General features: G+C 44.5%; 1 protein-coding gene across 5 annotated transcripts in view; it reads left to right on the top strand.

Moving 5' to 3' along the window:
- Positions 1-383: 383 nt before the first annotated feature.
- The window catches only part of LOC130253934 (RNA polymerase II elongation factor ELL2-like), a 16220-nt gene continuing 3809 nt past the window's right edge, over positions 384-12794 (top strand). The window contains exons 1-8 of one of the 5 annotated variants that reach the window (XM_056492979.1): positions 384-499; positions 3772-4013; positions 4798-4922; positions 5336-5426; positions 6702-7029; positions 8172-8238; positions 10494-10665; positions 11098-11809. In XM_056492979.1, coding sequence (XP_056348954.1) covers positions 3972-4013; positions 4798-4922; positions 5336-5426; positions 6702-7029; positions 8172-8238; positions 10494-10665; positions 11098-11256 — 984 coding nt within the window. In that variant the 5' untranslated portion in view covers positions 384-499; positions 3772-3971 and the 3' untranslated portion in view covers positions 11257-11809. Of the gene's footprint in view, positions 500-3768; positions 4014-4797; positions 4923-5335; positions 5427-6701; positions 7030-8171; positions 8239-10493; positions 10666-11097; positions 11810-12794 lie in introns of those variants that run through there. The other 4 variants (XM_056492980.1, XM_056492983.1, XM_056492981.1 and 1 more) reach the window with 4 other exon arrangements.

The following is a 12794-nucleotide window of genomic DNA, read 5'->3' as shown; positions in this document are numbered from 1 at the left end:
GAAAGTTGGGCTGCTTTGAAAAAATCACAGGATCGACCAGTGCTGAGAGGGCTTCACCTTGCTGCCCTAGTGAGAGGTGTTAAGCTACACCTTCACCTCAGGGACAGCCAAGTACAGCACTTTTGTGCAGAAACACTTCATTAGCCCTGGTTTGTACAGCTGCAGCAACTGGAGTTGCCGGAGTGCCCCTTCCTGCACTTGGAAATGAGCTGAGTCAGTCATGGGACAGGGCAGGGCATTCCCAGGTGTGCCTATTGGGAATTCCATCTGTCCCGGGTGTGTCTCATCCGGCTCCTCAGTGACATCCCACCCAACCTGGAACATGGAACTCCCCGTTTCCAAGGACACGTGGCCATTGTCACCAGCGCACGGCAGGACCGGTCAGACCCTTCCGCGGCTGCAGCGAGAGCGGAGGTGTCAGAGCCTTTAGCGAGTGCTGCTCCAGATTGCTTGGATCTCACACCCATTGCTCAAGAGGCTGATCCACACCTGAGTGGAGGTAAATACTTACAGTTCTGTGCAGAAAGGGGTGGGGGCTCAGTGATAAATTCACAAAGCCAGCACCACAAGTACCAGAACATTTTAGTACTTATGCATTTTAGCCAGCAAAGCTATTCATGTTCATTGACTGCAGGTTACTGAGTTCTCTTCATAATTATTCTTCTGTCTCCTGTTGGGTACACATCTTCTTGCTTCTCATGCTAATTACTCTGCATGCTCAGTCTTTCTTTTTTCTTAGTGAGAGATTTCTTGAGTCGGTGAGGTGACCATGGTCTGCCCCTGTTGGAATGACCTTTTACCCAACCAGAGCTGATTCATCACAGTTGCTGCATTGGCTTGATTCATTTGGATCTTGACTTGGGGGTTCTGCCAAATATCCTTGTGCAATTCTGCATTCTTTGTGTCCACCATTCGAGCTGCATTCATCTTCCCAAGCCTAGCTAACCTCCCCTAGGTCTGAGGCCACTGAAGCCTATCAAGCCCTACACATTAATAAGGCAATTCAGGCAACAAGGATTCTCCCTTTCCAAGGCCTGGCCATCACTTAGAGCTTGCTGGCTACTTCTTGTTTCATGAAGAAAATGTCTGGTTTTTGTTAATGAGCCTTGGAAGCCAGAAAGGCCAAACAACAAAGAGCACATATTTTCCTAGCAAATATTGCACATTTTCCAGATTTTGCTACAGGATCAGTGGCTGTGTGGCAGCGGGAGCAGCCGAGGCAGAGCGGGATGGCGGAGCTGCGGGCCTGGTCAGGATCCACTGTGCTCCGCAGGGCCCCAAACTGCACTGCATCCCGCAGAGCCCCCACGGCCGCTGCGCTGCCCGTCAGGGTGACCCAGAGGTCCCAGGACCAAGAGATGAGGGGCGGGCGTGGGGCTCTGGGGGTCGGCACTGGGTGGGGGCTTGGCCATGGTGCTGGTGCCAGGCGCTGCTGACCCTGCGGGACCGGCTGGGCAGGGCTGGGCCCCAGTGGTGCCCCACGGGCCCCTTTGAGGAGCCGCCCCGGGGGAAGCGACTCACAGGGATGGCACTGAGCAGCTGCCAGGGGAACTCAGAGATTCCCTGTGCTGTGACATTCAGTCAATTCATGCTCTGGGAATGGCTCTTGGTCAAAATGAGTGCACTCCTCATTGTTCCGTATTTATACCAGGGTCGCCAAAAATATAAGGATAAATGAAACCCAGGAACAGTAATTGTTTTAGTATCAGTAGTATTATTTTATTTTTTTACCAACTCTGGTGCACAGTGGAGAACTCCAGCCATATACATACCACTTTCTAAGCATTTCCACTTACTGATTCATTTTCAGTAAACATAGAAATTCCTGCCCTTTGGTTCTAAATGATATATTCTACTCATTAATTAATAAGTATTTTCTCTTGTATGGGATATTGGTATCTCCCTCCTCATTCAAATTAGTCCCTGTTTTTCAGTCTGGCTTTAATTTTTTCCCAGACAAGTTTTATTGAGCTGTGAGGCTGAAATATCTTTATTAGTTTCTTCTATATCTTCTGGTCACTGCAAAGTGTTCTTGGAGGGCATGAAGTTTAGATTTCAGTGTCCAGACTTTGAAGCCATCAGGCTTTGTTTATCGAATGTTATCAGGGTTAGTTGAGCAAAATGAAAAGTTTTGGAGATCGAACAATCCAACTCTGACAACAGATTGCCAAAAGACACGTAGCAACCTACTTTGGAAGGCAGAAAATTACAATGGTTAAGATGAATACAATGCTTAGGATTAATTAAATATTTAATTACAATGTTATTTAAATTCATTAACCAGGAGAAAATGTAGGCTAAACAAGCAATGAAAAGCTGCATAGGTAATCCAAGTTGATGTGTTTGGTACCGTACACGATTTGTTCCCATTCTTTTATAAATGCACGGATGCTCTTAGAGCAAACTCATTCATGAAGCTGACATAAAAGGATTGAAAGTTCAGGTGACTCCCCGTTCCCCTTCATGCCTTGTCCCTGTCCTAAGCTCTGCTACTACAGATGATTGAAACAGAAATATTAGTGGAATTGTGCTGAGGCAGCACTTTGTGCCAATGACAGCAATGTGGGTAAAGAATGAACGGTCTCACAAGCAAAATATTGAGGGATTTCTAGAAGACTGTCGAATATTTCTTTTGCAGATCTTTGCAAGTGATACATCTATTGCATTAAAAGTTCAGGCAAATTTCAGATGAATAGCTTTTTAACTTCACTGTCAGCCAATTTTACCTTCAGAATGAAGCAGTTGGATGGCAGTAGGTTGTTTTTGTTAAAAAGTATGCTTATGCCAATAGACATTGTAGTGACTTTTGAGCTCCAATGTGGCACATTCTGTACTAAATGATGAGTTCAGCCCAGGAATTCAAATGTTGTTACATCTGAGTAACCTGGGGTAAATTTACCATTTCACACCTAGGCAAGGAATTGCAAATAGAGCTGAGCAAAACAGAAAGGGTTTTGGTGTCTGTTAGAGTCAAAATTCAGCTTTTCCAGTTGAAATTCTTCTTGGAGTTCACTCCAGCATGTGCTTCCTTAGTACCAAATAAATCCCAGCCTCGCGTGCTGCCCAAACTTTGTGATCTTTTTGGGAATCACTCTCACCTGGTTTGTCAGCTGAGCTCTGGCCAATTCAATTGTACTCAGGCATTTGATTTCAAGGGAAGCCCAGGCCTATAAATTCCAGCAATTGGGAAAGGATGGCTTTCTACTTGAACTCTTGGCTGCATTGGAGGCTCAGTGATGGTCACTCACTCAAAGTGCAGCTCTTGCTCTGCCTCAGCTTTGTGCAGAGCATTTTAAGGCGACAGTGTCGTGTCTTTTTAGAGAAAAGACCCACAAATTTCTCATTAGGGATGTGCTGTTTCACATGTGAATGATGATTTCTGTGATTCTTGGTGAGAGTTTGCATAGATCCAAAGGGAATATTTTACATTCAGTATTTGGGATTGACGTGTGCCAGTAGTGAGACAATTGTGGAGCTGGGGCTGGCCAATTTTGCTTTGGACTGGCACAGAGAAACTCAGGTAAGCCAGGTCTGGTTGCTGGTAGGGTAGAGGGTGCCCTTGCAACATGCTCCATGTAGTGCCAGTTAGGTATTGGGCTTTGTCACAGAATCAGAGAATATTCTGACCTCAAAGTGATCCACAAGGATATGCAAGTTCAGCTCTGTCTCCAAGAATTCCATCATCATTTTAAATCAACTTGCTTTCCCTCTCCCAAACTCCTCTTATGACATTTATTTTTCTGTTTTTGTTTCCTTTGGGAAAACAAGCAGACATCATAAGAGCCCAACCAAACATTTGACATCCTGCACCAGAGAGAAGAAAGCAATGCCCATGAAGCCTGCAGAGAGGGAAGAGAATCCTTGCACTGCTGTTTATCGCCGACCCTACAGGGACAGGGTGATTCATTTACTTGCTCTGAGGACGTACAAGAAGCCAGAGCTGCTTCGCCCGCTTGCAGAGAGATGGAGTCATGCAAAAGGACAAGGGTACCCTTGGCAAGATCCTCCAGCAGGTGAGATTGTGAAGTTTGTTCCAGCAATGTTTTTCCACCACGTTGTTCTTTGATCCTTAATTTTCATTTTTTCCTCCACTGTTTAAATAAGAAACTTTCCTTTTAAAATATTGCCTGTTTCCCATAGCTGTTGCTGAATTATGCAAACATTAATAGATCACATCAGAATATTTCCTCTTTAGCTATGAACAACATCCAGGGCGGATAATTCAAATGGATGCACAGAGTTGCTTATTAAATGGATTCACAGACTTGCTTCCCTTTCCAACACAACCTTAGTTCTGCATTTAAGATATGAATTCATGATTCTGAGGAACTTTGTTACTTCTGCATTTTTTTTTTTAAGCTGAGGAGAGACAGACATCAACAGAGACCACCAGAGCAATATTAGTGTTTATTATGTTTTCCAAGAAAGAAAAAGGCCAGTTTTGGAGAGATGATGGTGGTGTGTTGATGAGTTATTTAATGTGTTATAGCGATCAAATTGATGGAGACTTTTCCTGTCTGCACCTCAGCAGGGACTCTCAGCAGGTGTCAGGTGATGAAGTCTAAACCATCACTTTTCATATCAGTGGACTTGAAGTTTTACTATGTCGTTTTAGCTTTTTGAGTGGATTTTGTATTTGACTTGAGGAAGATATGAGCCTCATTTATTGTCAAAGGAATAGAGCAAGACATGTGCACGACCTTCTCATAGAAGGACTCTGCAGGAACCAGTTGGATTTCTCTAGTTTGCATTAAGCAACCATAATAAAGGTTTGTTTTCTTACATGTCTGCCTGTAGGTAGCCAACCTGAATCTAAAGGATAATTCCTTCAGTCTGAAGGAACATCTCTTTCAAACCCTTCAGACTGATTGGCCTGGCTACACTGAAATGGATAGGGAGAATTTGAAGTTAATACTTGCTAGGTAAGTTCAGTCTTTAGAAGAAGGAGAAGAGCCTTTTCAGAAAAAACACCCTGGGAGATGGAGCCTCAGTTGTTAGAATATGCTGAGTCAGCAGAAACGCATCCAGATCCTGGTGTCCAATTCCCTGGCCCTGCATAGGACACCACAAGAATCACACCCTGTGCCCAAGACTGTTGCCCAAATGCTTCTTGAGCTCCTGCTACAGTGACCACGGGCCACAAGAGCCTGTTCCAGTGCTTGAGTGCTCTCTGGGGCAAGAATGTTTTCCTGATATCCAGCCTAAAGCTCCCTCAAATCAGCTTCATGCTGTTTCATTGGGTCCTGACACTGAATGTCTGTTTAACCTGTAACAAAAGAACTGTGACAGTTGATATTTAGGCCTTGTAACCTGAAATGTTGGACCATCCTCACAGCAAATCGGCTCCATCTCAGAACCCCACCAGCACCAGCCAAGCGCCCTCTCCAGGACATTCTGAGACAGACGCTCCAGCAAGACCTGTTCAGGTATTTGCTGCATTTTTAACATTCTCTGTTGTGTATTAAGGATTGTCCCTCTGCTGATGGTGTAAAAGCTGTGATGTGCATGTGCAGAACCAGGCCAAAGCATGTTCTGCCTCAGGCATTCTGACTGCTTTGGCAGGAAGGTTGTGATCAGAAGAGAGGATCCTGCAGGGGTGGAGCAGCACTGTCCTGAGCAAACTTTCTGCTCTGCCTGGAGACTTGAGTTCAGTCCCCACTCTCAACTCATTCCCTGCAGAAGGACTCAAAGGGCTGGCTCTGCATGCATGACAAAACTGTGTCAAAAGATTACTGTACATGAGAGGCTGCACCAGGGTGGGGCAGATGGGGCCCTCTCACTCCCTTTTCCCTCTCTCTGGCTTTCAATCTCATTGTTTACTCCACATCTAGATTATCCATATGGCAGGACCAGCACAGGATCTATAGAATTGTGATATTCCCTCACGCCCTCCTCTGCCTTGATTTCTCTCCTCCTCTGCTCTGCCTGGGAACAGCATGGCTGTCCTGTTCTACTCCATCCTCAGTCCTGAAGTTTGCTGTGGGAGTGGGGAGCTTGTGGTCGTGTGTTGAGGGCTGTGAGCCAGCACCTTTGAGAAAGACCTTGGGAGGAGCTGAGAAATGGTGGAAGTGTAGTGAAGCAAAAGGAAGAGCTCATAAATCCCCACTTGTGAAAGTCTCTTGTATAAATTCAAGAATATTTTAGCCATCAGCTTTTGAGTTTAAAAAGTGGAGTGGATGCTGGAGTGAAGGCAACTGCACCTAAAAGAACAAGATTATCCTGACATGTGACTGATGTCTGTTTTCATCATCCTGATGAGAATTCACAACCAACCACCACACCCTGTAGTTCTGGGTTATGTCAGTAAAGTACTAATCTTGTCTTTAACAGGTAAACAGCTAAAACAGACTCTTTAGAAAATCATGTGGGTGTGTGACAGCAAGAGCTGTGTACAAACATGAACTGAGAGCTAGAAAAAGCCAACTAGACCTCCCCATTTCGGGGAAGCCTTTGATAGAGCTGCTGAAGGGAGTGTCTTTGTCCCAAAGCTTTTTAACTATAAACTTGAAGTCTGGATGAGAAAGTAGGAATGAGATAGAGGATGCATTTACCTGCACCATTTCCTGGTTTGAATGATCTTTTTAGTTAACAAAGATGTGGTTTTAACCATTGCCACTCCAACCATGCTGCTTTTTTACAAATGGGAGCAAATCCTGATCCTGATCATAGATTAATGAACAAATTATTTTGTTCTGTTGCAGAAACGGCCCCTGGCTTCTGACTTTACCAGTCCTGTGATGAGCAAGAAGAGGCGAATTGGTCACCAGCAGTTCACCAGTCACATCCAGCCAGCAGCTGAAGGTCTCTCTTCCTCCTGGGTGCTGCCTTCCATTGCCAGCCTTACTCAGAACATGTCTCCAAGGGTTGGCTCCATTTCCTCCTGCACCCCTGAGGTGCACCAGAATGACAAGTTCCAGAGTTCTAGTGTCCCAGAGCCTGCCAGGGTGCAGATGGAGATGCCCAGTTCAAAGGGGAAGAAAAATGAATTGGGAAGGCTGAAGCAGTCACATCCTTTGGATTTCGATGAAGGTATTAATATGCTGCTTTTCTTAACTGCTCCCTGGAGAATTGTGGTGTAAAGATTTGGTTATTAAGAGAAGCTTCTGCCTGAATTAGGCAACAAGTGATATCCTTTTCAATTGTACAGATGTTATTAACAGTAAATGCAAACTAGGGAGATAGAAAGGAATAAGAGAAGATGTGGGATGTAGAGAAGAGAGAAAGATTGATATGAAGATATCACCACCACATGGATTCTCTGTGGTCCAGCCAGTCCTTCTTCACCCTTGGTCTTGGTGGTGCTGGGGGTGCCCAAGTGGCTCTGGAGGTGCCACCTTTATACTGCCCAAGATTTGGCAGATGGTAAGAGATGTTCTTGGATCTTGGGCTGGAAGGGATGTAAGCTGTCTTTTCCTTACACACAGTCTCTACAGTAAGAAAAAGATTCTTGCTTGAATCTAAAAACACGTGAGCATTGTTCTTCAGGAGCCACAAAATTCAGTACAGTTGGTGAAGGAAAAATCTGGACTGTGTTTCAAGTCGGGGCTGAGGCTGCAGCTTTTGTCATGACTGAGCCATGAGAGCAAACACACTTTTGGAAATTAAATGCTCACAGCAAAGCTATTCTTACAAGTTGTATGGAACATACTGTGACTATCCTGCTGACAAGAGTGCAGAAATTTTGCATCCAAAGTTTGTTTCATCTGAACTTTAGGCCTCTGGAATAGACAAGGAAATGACCATGAAAACATGGCATGAGAAGAACTCCAGCTTTATTCTCTATTTCTTGTTAGAAACACCATGTTGTTCTCTATCTCTCTGTCTATCTGAAGCTATTGCATTTTGTGAAACTGCATCTGTTGCTGAGTGATGGGAATAGCTGTGGAGATGCCACCTCATGACTTCAAAACAGAGAAGCTGAGCTGAGCTGAGCTGAGTTTTACAACATGGTAGTGCAGTAGAATAAAGTGGCCATGCCTTCTTTCTAAAGCCCAGAACTGGCTGCTTGAGAGAAAGCTGTGTGTGCCCCATTATTGATTTCTGGAGCTTTTTCTGAGTAATTTTTTGTGAGAACACAGCTCTGAAGGACTTTTACAAGGCCATCCAGTGAGTATTGTTTGGCTTTTAAAAGATCTCTTGATGAAGTGTATCAAAATTCTGCTTTTCTGCAGGAGAAAGAAAACATACTTCCATTGTCTCCACATGCTCTGCAACAAACATCCAAGCAGACTACTTGAGGTGAGTGAAATAGTAGTTAAGCCCTGACACTCGCAGTGGGGTGCCATGTGAGGCTCTTCCCAGTTTTGAAAGGATGATGTTGAGAAGATTTTGCTGGATCTCCAAGGCTAAGAGCTGCAATGAACACCAAGGTGGGTTCAGCCCGGACTGGCCCTCCCTTCCCGCAGTGCAGTTGTCGGAGAAAGGGAGACGGCGGACACCAGATGGTCGTCAGCAAGACTCGTTTATTGATAAGAACAATTCTGTTTTTATACACTTCTTAATTAGCCTTATACATATTACAAAGCCAAGCTCATCATTAGTTATATGCATGTTGTACAAAGCAGCCTGTCCTAGTTTGAAGGACAGGGGTCTGCCAAGAAAGGCAGAAATTTTCCTTTTAAACAGAGACCCGAACTGCACTTCCCCCAAATATTATAAACGTTTGAATCAAGGACTCTGAGGCAGAGATAAGGGGGTAGGAATAACAGCTCTTTTACTAATATATCCAACCGTACCAGCAGAGACAACAGCAGTTGTTAAAATTACTAACAAAACAGAACAGATTACTCGGTTCCAGTCCTTTCTTTAGCTGTGAGCACGCTCTCTCTCGGCGGGAGCGGAGGCGGGAGGGGCGGCCGCGGCCGCGCCGGTCTCAGGGGGGAGCGGCTGGAGCGGGCAGCTCCTCGCTCACCGTTTGGGTTCTGGTGGTCAGCTGTGTCCGCAGAGACTGGAGGCTGTAGCAGGGCAGATGCAGGGCAGGTGATGGCAGAGGGTCTGGCTCTCCTGCGTTCGGCCGCGCGGCTCCAAGACCGAGAGGATCCTCCTCCCCGCCCCCGGAAACACAAGTCCGCTCCGGAAGCATGAGAGCCCCTCTCCAAGCCGATCCCACCTACCCCTTTTTGTCCAGAGCCCGCAAAGATCCGCGGTGTACCCGGCAGCTCCATTGGCATGACAATGGGAAAAATTCTTTAAATTGACACAGCAATAGGAAAAACACTCAACCCCCAACACAGCCTTTTCAACATCCTATTTTTAAACACTTCTGCATTCTTGTGGTTTATCATTCGGTTTTCTATGGTCTAACTAGATTTTCTATGGTTTAACTAAGTATAGCTACAACAACGATTTCCTTGTCTCAAGGACACTCCGTCCTTGGGTTGCTCTTTGCTCTACTTAGGCCATTTGCAGCAACTCTTCCAGACTATGTCCTCTTTCTATTAGCCAAGTTTGAACAAAGCTCTCCACATGCAGTTGCTCAGGGTCAGCTGCAGCAGTGGTGCTGCATCCCCTCCTCGTATTTGCAGTGCAGGAGGGGACGGAGAACTGTGTGTGTATGTGTGGTATCAAACACTGGGAATGGCTGCCAGCTTCTGTCAGAGCACTGATGTTGGCAAGGGCACCCAGGCCTCCTGCAGCCCTTGGGCTCTGGGGCAGCCATGGCCTTTGGAGCAGGCACTGCAGGGCCCTGGGTCCCATTGGATACAGCCAGGGATGCTCCGTGGGAAGGCTGAGGGCAAGGCTGGCCCTGCAGGGGAGCAGCTGAGTGAGGCCTGTGCTAGGACTCTTGCTAGGAAGTGTCACTGGGCAGATGTCAGAAGTCCAGGCTCTTTATTCTCTAGTACCTCCCAAGACATTGAAAGACATCTGTTTGTTTTCAGGATACACCAGCACAGCAGTCAGGTGCATCTGGCCTAGGATGCATCCCTAGGACAATCTGCTCTCTGTCTTGGTACTGAGTTTCAATGTAGTGAAGATTTACTACATTAGCAATTGATCTCAGGATGCTCTGAAGGATTTATTTTTATGTGCTGGGAGTTTTTGCCATTCAAAAGAACCAGGTTTTCAGACCCTGAGGAGCAAAAGCATTGGTGTGTTAGTGTTGGGAAGGGGTGTCTAATATTCTTATTGCCATTTCACCTTGGATTTGTATCATGAGCTTATTAAAACTCACTCGTGTTGACTTGAGGGAGAAGGGAATGAGGAACATTTTTCTCCCATCAGTGGCTTTAAGCATTAATGAGTTTTGCCCTCCTTAGAAGCTGATGTGGTTTGGGTTTTTTTGTAGTTGTAGTTTCAGACTAGTACAGAGTTTGTTTTTGTTGCCGTATTACAAGTGCCTCAGTTCAAGGCTGAGTTTTGTAACTACTGTCATGTGGTTTGTCATTTGCCATGTGATTGGGGTAGAACTACACATGTGCTTTATGGAATAAGCACACATTAGAATGTTCTCTTAGAGTTCACTCACAGAAAAATGATCTAATTTTTTCCATTAGAAAATACAATGCCATAGTCTCCTTGGAGCAACGCCAGCACTACAAGGATGACTTCAATGCAGAGTATGAGGAATACAGGAATTTACATTTTCAGATTGCCAAGATCAACAAGAATTTCATACAGTTTCATGAGCAATGGAAGTGTCTCATTCCAGGCTCTGAAGCCCATCAGGTAAAGACAGATGAAACCGTGAAGGCTCTGCTTCTTCACAGCAATGTTTTGGATTCCCTGGAGCTGCTCAGTCAGACAAAGGGAAGCAGCAGACCTGTCATATGTGCTCAGACACAGCTTGGGGTGGTTCTGATTTTTGCAAGACCCTGCCCAAAAAACCTTGTTTGAGCTGTCTGTGAACAAACAGTAAGGTGAAGTGTGTCCCAAGCAGAGTCTTGGAGCATCCTTCTGTTCCCTATTGAGAGGCTTAATTGCAGATCTTGGGTGATGCTGGGAGTTGGGGATTGTTTTTGCAAAGCTCCCAGAAGAGTGGTGGCTCACAGAGAAGAAAATCTCTAGAGTCAAACTGAGGGTATTTTTAGTGTTTTACCTAGGTTTACATTTTATGGTTGGAGTGAAACATTCTTCTTTTTTTTATGTTTCTTTTTGAAGATGCTGCTTCATCGAATCCTAACAGAGTATCAGCAGTTACAACAGGTATGTGTGACACCAGACCTGCAGGGCCATGGTTACTGCCTAGTCTGGCTCAAGGCTTTTTTAAAGCAAAGGACATCAGATTCTAAACTCTGCAGAAATGTCTGTACGCCCTAATTTTCTTTTGCTTTCTCCTTCACAGGGTAGCCCCAGCTACTCTGAAATGAAGAGCAGGTGCCAGTACCTCCACAAAAAGCTGTCACATATTCAGAGCAAATTATCTGAATTTGACAAGCAATAAGTGGAATCCTGGCACCACACATCTGCTTCAGCCACACAAATATCAGTGACCTCTGGATTTTTATTTCAAATTTCAGATTAGGTGTTTAGGATTATATAAGTTAGGTTTGAACAGTGGCTTACGTTATAACTGAGGAGTAGATTTGTTGTTAAAAATGTAGGATTAGATCAAAGAAGTTTAGGATGTTTTAGAAGTAGAAAGAAGATAGTATTGAACTTTAACAATAAAGGAATTTCACTGTTGATAACTCCTTCTCTTATTGGGGCTTGTATGGTATTTGGAGTGGCTTTCATCTGGTCCATTCTTTTCTTCAAGCCTCTAGGTTTATCCATTGATATAAACTTTTCAGTAGAAGGTGGAAGCCCAGTACCTCTACTGTGGTTTGCACATTTGAAGAAAATACTGTGACAAATAAAAATTCTTTATGATAATAATGACAGGTGTGAGTTTTAGGCTTTCTTGTAATTTAAACACCTTGCATTATGCTGTCAATGGCATAAAAGTTTGGACAACCCAAAATCACCTTGTTTTGGAGGGTTACAGATGAATGCATATAGGCTGCTCCAAGATGTCAGCTGAAGCATCTCCCAGAACTGCTTGTAGACTTTTGGTTTCACCTTGTCACTGAGCCAACGAATATCGAGATCTTGGCAAGTGTTTTGCAAAACCTATTTACAGTGTTGGAGAGAAGATACTTCACAGGGTTTGAAAGAGAAATTGTTTGAATGCATTCCTATGAAAACTCTGTTTTGTAGTTCTCTCAGTAACACTCTGTCCCAACCAGTCTTTCTAGAGACACAGATTTTGATGCCTACACAGACCTATGGAGTCTGTGAAGTTTAAAGTCTAATCTCTTTCCTAAGTTTCCTGCTATTTATTTAATATTCAGCTGAGATGTAGCCTGCAATGCCATAACTTTCTTCTGGGGAAGGATATGAAATTGACTGAGGGAGGGCGATATTTGGGAACATTCAAAGGGGCTGTGAATGCCCCTTCCTGCCTTGGAGAGTATTTTAAAACTTCCTCAATTGTCACCAGACCAAAAATTTTGATGTAATCTTAGAGCGTTTGTGACTGAACACGTATAACATCATCTAAGCCTACTTTCATCCTGGTGCCACTCATCATTTTAGTGAAGAGGAGAAAGAAAGAGAAAGACTTTGATAATCACATCAGGATCATTTACTCCACTGCCAACTTAGAGTAGGATTCTTGAGGAGAATTGTAGAATAGGAATATAGAGAAGGATTGAAGAGAAAAACCGTTTCTGAAATCTCAGCTCATGTGGAAGATTCCCTTCCTTCTGACACTGTAAGAAAGTTCAATACTTCCCTCTGAATTGTCAGTTGTTTCGTAATGCTGCAATGTGGCACTTCTGGCTTCTTTGCTGTGCTTTGGAAGTGGGGAAGGCTCT

The sequence above is a fragment of the Oenanthe melanoleuca genome, chromosome 5 (assembly GCF_029582105.1).
Source record: "Oenanthe melanoleuca isolate GR-GAL-2019-014 chromosome 5, OMel1.0, whole genome shotgun sequence".
Taxonomy (NCBI): Eukaryota; Metazoa; Chordata; class Aves; order Passeriformes; family Muscicapidae; genus Oenanthe; species Oenanthe melanoleuca.
The sequence above is the reverse complement of the archived record's forward strand: the minus strand, read 5'-3'. Positions and strand labels throughout refer to the sequence as shown.